Source organism: Choloepus didactylus, chromosome 12 (assembly GCF_015220235.1).
Source record: "Choloepus didactylus isolate mChoDid1 chromosome 12, mChoDid1.pri, whole genome shotgun sequence".
NCBI lineage: Eukaryota > Metazoa > Chordata > Mammalia > Pilosa > Megalonychidae > Choloepus > Choloepus didactylus.
In genome coordinates, this window is record NC_051318.1 from 67,401,782 (window position 1) to 67,411,450 (window position 9,669).

A 9,669-nucleotide genomic window follows, 5' to 3' on the forward strand; every position below is an offset into this window, starting at 1 on the left:
TTCATGTAATACCTTATTATAGGAATTTATACAATATCCTGCACTTTGGTCTAATGAAGAAGGGACAGAGCTTAGTCAAGGCCTGGGGAGGTATAGAGTGGAGCCTCAGCATAATGCATAATGTAGAAATAATATCAGAAAATATGATACCAAGACTCTCTGGGACACAATTAACACAGAGCTCATGATGTTTTCCTCATACATATTTTTAAAAATTGAATTGGAGCTTTGGGTAGGTAGGTAGCCTGAATATTATTAGAATCAAAGAAAATTATTCCAATGTTGATACTGCAATTGCATGGGCTTTAAAATGAGACCATCCGACTGTGTCCAGAGACGGACCATGATGAAATCCCTGTTAACAACTCCTCTGGTATTACTATTATCTGTCACATTGATAATCTGTGTGCTAAATGGTCCATAGACACTTGCTGAAACAATAAGAGTATACTTTAAGATTTCTTTAAATTGATGATAATCTAAAATTGAAACCCTGCATTGTTTTGTTATTTCTTTGTTGCCTAATGGGCACTAAATTGGAGATTTTTGGTTGTCTTCTTTGCTTTTATTTTTTCTCCCTAGAGGAGGCTGACATCTGTCTTTACACAGTGATGCTAACCTATTATTTCTTAGCTAGTCTTTCCCTTTTTTGTTTAGCTTTGCTCAAGATCAAAGGCATCTTTTAATACAGTTAAATGCCGATGAAATAATGTGTTTACCGTTCTTCATATTTAGATAGTATTAAGAAAAATCAACATTCATTAAGTAAAAGTCCAATGGATTTACCTCTTTCTCCCCTGCCCCTCCTGTGATGGCGTAGGAGCGCGTGCCCGACAGCCCCTCGCCCGCCCCGTCTCTTGAGGAGGGCCGCAGGCCTGGCAGTCACCCATCATCGCATCGCAGCAGCAGCGTGTCCAGCTCCCCGGCGCGGACTGAGAGCTCTTCAGACAGAATCCGTAGGTCTCATACTTTCACTTGTCACCATTTTAAACTTTATTAGGTGCAGCTGGCTTTTCTAATCAAAATGCTCTCATTCCAAATAGATCTCAGATGTATCATGTTCTGAAGCTCTGTAGCAATAGCCATCTCTCAAAATTATGTTTCCCAGTTTGCAATATCTTGAGGTATGATGCTACATTAACAGGTTCTGATATAAACTCCCTCTCGTTGATGCCACACATAAAGATTTGAGCTGTGAAACAGTTCGAGAAAGTAAGTAACTTTCTAGATTAGTTTCTGAAGTAAACACCACCAACTTTCAAATAACTAGTACCTGAGTGTACTGTTTATGGATTATTCACCTTCGTTCCTTCAATCCTATCTCGGCCATTTTGTTTGGTAATTCACTAATGTTTCACATTCATCCTTGCATTCACTACAATATCCACAAATAAGAATAAAAGAAATACGATTCAAATTATATATATATATATATTTATTAGGCATGTACGTAATCAAGTGGATTGAAGAAATTGAAGCACTGATTAAATTTTAGGATTTGCATCACCAACAGTCAATAGCGCATACTATTGTCATAGATTGTTACTTAATTTTAGAAAATAGGACTATGTTTTATTTCATGATCACATTTTCAGAATGTTTAATCTTGGTCCTCTTGGTCAAGAAATTTAAGAGTTAAAATTCCATTCAATCATTTGGCTATTTTGTCTCTGTTTTAAGAATCTAGGATTATTTTTCCAATAAAATGAATACATCTAAAGTGAATATCTTGGTTGATATAACCAATATTTATTGTATTCTTTCCAGGATTTAGTTATTATTTATGGTGTAGACTTCATACACTTACACAAAAATTATTGGAATTATTTTCTCTTGAAAATATTGTCAAAACAGGAAAACATTTCCTAAAATCTGTCTTTATCAGGCTATAAAGGAATGCTTGCATAAAGCAGAAATCCTTAACCTGAACTCTGTTGGAGTGAAAAACATAAATATTAGGTTGAATTGTATAAAATTTCCATTTAAAAATTAAAAATGGCCAATTATTGGCAGTGATACATTTTAACGTAATAGTAAATAAAAATACTTGATTTGGCCTTTCTAAAACACATGCTCTGATTTTTAAAGAGATAGTGGTAACTGTGTATGTTTAAAACTGAATATATTATTTGATAGCTATTCCCAAGCAAATGCTAATTCCTGAGGATGGTGAACCTCATTTCCCATTACTTCAAAATTGTTTTTCAAACAAACTATTTTTTATATTCTCTTACGCAATGCTGACACTAAAATCAAAAATTGAATTATGAATAGTGGCTTTATTTCTAATGCTTTTATAAGATCTTGCAGGAAAGATACTGTCCTTTTAGAGAAAGAAAAATATCATTTTTTTCATAATACTAAAATGGAATGAATTATGGATAGATGGGGAAGATTTTGAAGAGTTTTGATATATATTCATATGATTTTATTAATGGTTGTATTCTTTTTTATTTATTATAGAGACAGAGAGAATTTTACATGCATGGACTACCATTAATTTTTCAACTGGAAATACACACATACAGATTATATGTACATACATACATAACACACACAAATATAGCCATATGTGTGCATATATACATTTAGGCATATTTCTTTTTTAACATGTTATTTTAAATAATTTTACACTAATATTAAAGTTTCAGAAATAATACAGAGGTTCTTACATACTCACTACCCAGATTCCCTCATTCAATCAGTTAGTTAATATCTGAGACAGATAGCTCTATAAAGGCATAAATGACCCCTTAGTGCTCCTGTCATAGACATAATTCCTCTTTACCTGAAAGACTTTGTTTATTTTCCACAAAAAAGGATTTTCTATTATATAACACAGCATAATAGTCAGAATCAGGAAATAAACATTATTATAGTACTATTATCTAAACTACAATCCCTATTCAAATTTCACCAGTTTCCTCACTAATGTTTTTTCAGCAACACAGTTTCTTTTCCAGTTCAGAAGCCAATCCAGGATCACACATCACAATTAGTTGTCATTATCTCCTTAATCTCCTTTGATCTGGAGCATTTTCTCAGTCATTTTTCGTGTTTCAGGACCTTGACATTTTTGAAGAGTACAGGCTGTTTATTTTGTGGAATGTTTATCGGTATTTTTTTTTTTCTTATGTGCCCTCATGATTAGACTTAGGTTATACATTTTTGGCAGGAATCACACAGATGTTATAGTGTGTCCTGTCAGCATATCATTTAAGAAGGCATATGATATTTCTCTGTACCGGTGATATTAACTTTATCATGTGTTTAAGATGGAAGATGGTGTCTGCCAGATTTTTCCACTGTAAATTTACTATTTTGCTTTTGTAGTTAAGTATGTTGTAGGGAGATATCTTAAGACCATGCAAATATTCTGTTCTTCATCAGACTTCCATTCACTAGTTTTGTTATCATTCATTGACAATTCAATTATTACTGAGATGATTGCCAAATGGTATTTTCTAATGTATTCATATGATAAATTAAAAATTTCTTTTTTTTCAGGAGGCTAAGGTTTTATGGAATGTTTCTTCTTCTTAAATTTTTGCACAAAACCAAGCTTTTCATGGGTATTATATTAAGTAAATTTATCGATTGGATTATGCAAGTCATAAAGGTGTTTGATCATCTATGTTATCCTTTTGACAGATTAATGTTAAAAGTTCAAGGAAGTGATTATTATTGTTATTCATTTGACCATTTAATAGATATTAACTGAACACTTTTACTTTTGAGGTTGATTTCCAAATCAATTTTTAAAAAAATACTTTGATATCTAAGAAGTTTTGTATTTTATTGGGTAGAATAAGAACAAGACTATTGAACCAGTGATTTCAGTGCCTTAATATGTTGTATACCCACAAATTTGGAAAACTCTATATTTGCCCTCTCAGGTCGCTGCAAAATTATTAAGTTTTAGCATTATACTGTTAAAGAAGACTCTAATGTTAAGATTGTGTTCTTGCTTAACTAAGGAAATTATGTGCTGGGTTAAAATTTGACTTATTAAATTAAAACTTAAATACTTCATTGGTTGTGGTTTTAGTACCATGGCCATTCAGAATTATTCCAGATATATTAAAAACACATTATATTTTATGTGAAAGTATGATGGAATAGTTTCATTTTCAATATGTTTCTGCTTATCTTCAATAATTACTAGGGTTATTTATTCTCAGTGTTTTTAGCAATACATTATAAAGTTATATCATGCTATTTTATTTACTTTTGAGTCCAAAAGAGTTTAATTAATTTATTTGAACCTTGCGTGTTATGATGCTTCTGTGTTTGTTCTTTTGTTTCGGGCTGAACAGCTGTCCACCAGAATGGGTTGTCCATGAACCAGATGCTGATGGGTTTATCACCAAATGTACTCCCTGGCCCTAAAGAGGGAGATTTGGCTGGTCATGACATGGGACATGAGTCAAAAAGCCGGATGCATATTGAGAAAGGTAATATTCGGCCATGTTTATCCTGTTCAATATATGAACCAGATTTCAATAAGGAATCATGTATATTTTTTATATCATGTAATAGGGAAGCATATAAACATTTTTATAAAACCATGATATTAAGTAAAAATGAAGCCTTTTTAATAAAAAAGAGGTATGAATGAAGACCTGCAGCTTTCTCTTCTGTGTCAGGTAGGTGACAATTTACTTTCCAGTGCATTAATAAAAGAAAAGACTTGTTTGCCAGTTGTTATCTCTGAGTTCCTGAAGGTCTACTCTTTGTCTTTCTCAATGCCTTCACGGCCAATTGTCGCTTTACTTAGCATGATAGAGCAACAAATATATGAAAAGGATTATTGTAAATCTTATTTGGATTAAAAGATGCGTGGCCAGTAGGCCAAGAAGTAAATAGAAATGAATCTTACCAGTCAATGTTCTTGTAGTTTTTTTCAAAAGTGTTATGTAACAGATTTATCAGTAAATAACAAAGTTGTGCAAATATTAGAGCTTCCTACTTAGGTCTTGTTAGTTTAAGCCTTTTTCACAGGCAGAAATGTCTATTGTCATGCCCTATTTAATGAAGTACTTTCATGAAGAAATTGATATATTATTTTAGTATGCATATTAAAGTTAAATTTGTATTCTTTTAAATGCAAATGCATATTTTCAAACTATAAGTTTTGAATTGTGAAAATGGGAGCTACTTCATATTTTTTTTTCAATCTTTGGTTTATTATCAAAAAATTATTTAATTTATTGACAATTATTTACTGAATGACAGTGCTCTTCTGTATGTAAAAGTATTTGAAGTTTCATTTCCAAGTCTGAAATCATCTAATAACTATATGATTTCAAAAAAGTTAAATATAATATTTAAAGTTTCCTTGTAGTAATGTATGGCTGTTTTTTCTTGTATCAACCTGTTTCATAATGCAGGTCACATGTTATTTGGGTCCTAGGAATATAAAGCAAATATTCTTTGGATGAACAATTCAAATTTAACTTAATAGTTCCCAGTTTTTGTTAATATAGGTTGGAAACTTGACTCTCCTTTTAGACATGAATATCAAATAATCAACATCATGAATAAGAACTATTTATTTGGAAAACATGCACATAAGACACAATTAGTCAAAAAATAAATATAATAGCTGTAGCAAGGCCTATATAAACAGAACTGTATATTTAAATAATAAGTCAGAATGAAATGATTGGAGAGAGACTAAGTTAGTGAGTGTCAACCGTTGTCTTCCAATAGAGACTCCACAAAAAGATTTTAAGTGATTACATAAAACCTTTTCCCATTCAACATGAAAATAGCTCTACTGAGTTCCTTAGGGAGAAAGAATAAAATTTTTCTACAAATTGGATTATCTATATTATGGAATTGTCAATGAGAAAATCACAATCCTTTCTAGGTATATGTTAAAATCTAGGGGTGATTGAGGAAGAACAACATTGAGGCAACCTTCTAATAATTTATCTTGTAACATGACATTGTTATTACTAAGCCAAGTGGGATATATGCACTGCATCACTGGGCCAGATGATCTCTAAACTTCTATTTCAGTATTTTCTGTGAGTTTTTCTTCAACAAGAAAAAATATATGTTACATTTATTGTGCCTTATATATATTTTGAAGTATACATTTTATATTTCATCAAAATTCATGCAAGCGATGTTATGAAAATGAGCATAGTGAGAAAATGTAAAGCTTCATAAAAGATGTAAATTTTAAGTATAGTATTTAGTGTAAGGATTAGTTTTATGGAGTATGCAGCCAACTCTCTGCAGGAGAATAGAGTCCTACAGAAAATTATTTGAGGGACTCTTTTCTCAACTATCCTAAGGTGATACATAGCTAGTTCCTTTTGAGATACATAGGAGAGAAGTTAATTTATGATATGCAATGGATGTCAGGACATTAGGGCTTATTCCTCTCTCAGAACTCTGATGAGGAAGAGCTGGGAATGAAATATTACAGTGGTGGTAGTAAAGAGAACACCAAAGGCACGAAACAAACATGATTGTAATAATGAATCTGACTGGAATTTTGAAGTGAAGGGCTTTGTACAATCTGTTGCTTCAGGTTGAGTTCACACATAATTTTCATAACTCTTTTTTCCATGAGTTCAGTATACTTCTTATCATTACCGTTATTATCATTATTATTAGTCTGCCCTAGGATGTGTTTACTGAAATACTATATACAGGTCAAACTAAGAGCTCCACCTGTGTTTTTCCCATGTCCCTATACCCAACAAAATTGTCCGCAACAGTTTTGCACCCCAGAACAGTATCTGTCTTTCTGTTGGAAGTTATTTCTTCAATGGTCTGCTTCCATTACTAGACTGTAAATCCTCGGAGTCATCTGTGTTCATTTGTTTACACAAACTAGGCAGTCTGTGAATGCATACTGATCTGAACTGAATCCCTAAAAAAATGGAAAATGGCAGTGAAGATTACACTCTTTAAGGGTTAATAGTAAGTCAAAAGGTGGAATTATCTGACCTTTAAAATGAACATTTATATGAAACATAGCAGAACGTTCTGACCATGAATATACATAAAATCTTATTGTATTACTAATGGTCCTTCTTATCACATTGAAGTTTTCTAAATGGTTTTGCTGTTAGAGCAAAGACCTTGACCTTACACAACAGTTTGCAGATATTTTAATGTATATTTTATAAAGGAAAGTAAGTTTTTATTTTAATATTTTTCCTAGATATGTGAAACTATCATTGAACTCATCGCATGATTTCATATATAGTTATGCAGTCATGGAAATTGTAATACATTTTGATACCATTGTAATGTTTTATGTTGCTCTTTTTCTTGTATGTGCTTGCTCTCTTTTATCTATGTTTCAGCATACTGAATTAATAGTAAATATTCATAGGTTTTCTAGATTGATAGAGTCTACTAAATTAAAAATTGTTTTCTTTCATAGCTACATTTATCATGTGCTTCATACTAGCCCTGTAACTTTTTTACTACACATATATGCATTGAAACAAGTGACTTTATTTAGAGACATTTGTAGAGAAATTAATTATATGTTTGTGTCATTTTAGGCTGAACTTCTTATATGTAATTTGCTGTCTACCACCTTAAATCATTCAAAAGGCAATAATTCTTAAGAAAACATTGATGTTAAAAATAGATAGCCAAATTCATTTGTATGCTGAAAATAACTCTGGCCTGAAATACTAATCATCTGTAACTTTTAAGCATTTTAACATCTTAATATTAAATAGCAATTGACTCCATTCTGTTATACAAAAAATTTAAGTGACTTCATCAGCTGAATAAGCAGTAGTTTTCCAGCATTAGAATTCAGAAATATTAATAATGAGTAAATTCAGGCACTCACTTTGAAAATAAAAATTATCTAATATGATTTAGGGCCTAGGGAGAGTTTAATTAAAGTGTATTCAACATATAAATATGAAATGAAGGCAGTGTTTCAAAAATTAATAGACATATAATATTGTTGTAGCCATTCAAAATTTAAAGAGAAATGCTTTTAAGATTATGAACTTTGGCTAAAATCATCAAAGATATATGCTGAGGAAAACTTTTAACACAGCACCTAGTATGCCATAAAAAAACAGTCTTATTCTTGACTTCTAACTTTTTCTAAACATATTCTAAGTTTCCTAGATAGAAAATTTCTGAGTTTTGAAAACATGGCTGATCTTTTCCCTCTGTCCAAATATGGCAGAATACTCAGTATTAACTGACATTTGAATAATATAAACAGGTTCACTGTTTCCTGATGCTGTACTCTTTTTATCCCCCACATATTTGTCCATTGACAAATTTATGGTGATGTCTTCACTTGCATACTTTGTTTTTGGATATTTTTTAAATTACTGCTACTTTCAACAGATTTTGGAGCAAGTTTCTCATCTTGTGTATAATTTCATAAGCTCATTTTTGTTGTTATGGGATATACCTTTTTTTTTTTATTTACCAAAATACACATGTATGTTGCAGATAAGCCTTTAATACAAGTGTCTTCTAATTATTGAAATGTAAGCATTTATACTTGTTGACTAACTTGTGGATACCTAGTTTACATTGGTGTTTTTCAGTCTTGGATTAATATTCCAAAATGGATATAATCAATTAGTAAATATTTACTGAAAGATATGTGAAAGAAACCATATGAGGTGCAAAAATAGTCTCTTTCTTGCTCTGCTATTATTGTACATAACTTATTCTTTTGCAGCCTAGTTTTCCTTAAAGTCAAGGTTTTTCTCTCTGTTTGTTTTCCTAAGGAAGGTGGATATTTTTTCTTCCCCTTAGGGCTTCTGTAGGACACCAGCCATTTTAGAAGCAGGACTAATTTAAGAAGAGGCAAGTAATACAAGGGATTTGCTTGAGGGAACATTTCTTCAGTTGGATGGGTAGTGTTTGAGATTTCCAATGCTTCACTTCCTTGTGTATAAAGGTTTTCATTTTGGCACAGTGAAGTTTAGGATAGAGCATGGAAGGCAAAAAAGTAGTTAGCAAACTGGCCATATTTGATTTTCCTCTCTTAAAATTTTATTATTAACATCCAACTTTCTGGACCATTTTCCTTCAGTACACCTGATTCTATAATTTAAAAAAAATGCTGTGCCATCACTCCTCTAAAGTTTGTGGAAATATGTTTTGAACATTTCTCATTGCTTAAGGATTTTAGCTTTATTCAAATTAAGTTTGAATCTTCAAAAATGGCTCCCTTCCTTTAAATTCTAGATTGACATTAAACAATTTAATTAATAGTAAACATTATATATAAATATATCACAAATATGAACCTGTTGTTCAGTCAGTATCTCATGTGACTATGTCGATGTACATACACTGGAAGTAACTTTCTGTTAGAATTTTCTGTACTTTGATAGTGTTAACACATTATAGAACCATGAGTATTTTGCATTTTTAAAATTCTCTAACATGCAATTTGTCCTTCACTTTTATTCTTTAAACATAATTGCTCTTGCATATTGCATATCTCAAAGTCTGTTACAAAATACTCCCATCCCCCAAATAACTACTTATGTGACCTACACATTCCAAGTCTGTGAAATAAAGATGTTGAACTTAATGCTGATACTTTTAATTCCATGATGCATAACACTGGACAACATCAAAGTTCTCTGGATCCCAGAACTCTTTCTAAAGTAGGTGGTAGATTTCATGTGCACTGCAAAAGCTCTG

The 9,669-nt window shown here is 31.5% G+C and overlaps 1 protein-coding gene across 3 annotated transcripts in view; it reads left to right on the top strand.

The window, feature by feature from the left end:
* The window catches only part of DACH1 (dachshund family transcription factor 1), a 406,379-nt gene that overhangs the window by 294,546 nt on the left and 102,164 nt on the right, over positions 1-9,669 (top strand). For all 3 annotated transcript variants that reach the window (XM_037800622.1, XM_037800620.1, XM_037800621.1), the window contains 2 exons: positions 821-956; positions 4,317-4,454. In XM_037800622.1, coding sequence (XP_037656550.1) covers positions 821-956; positions 4,317-4,454 — 274 coding nt within the window. The remainder of the gene's footprint in view (positions 1-820; positions 957-4,316; positions 4,455-9,669) is intronic.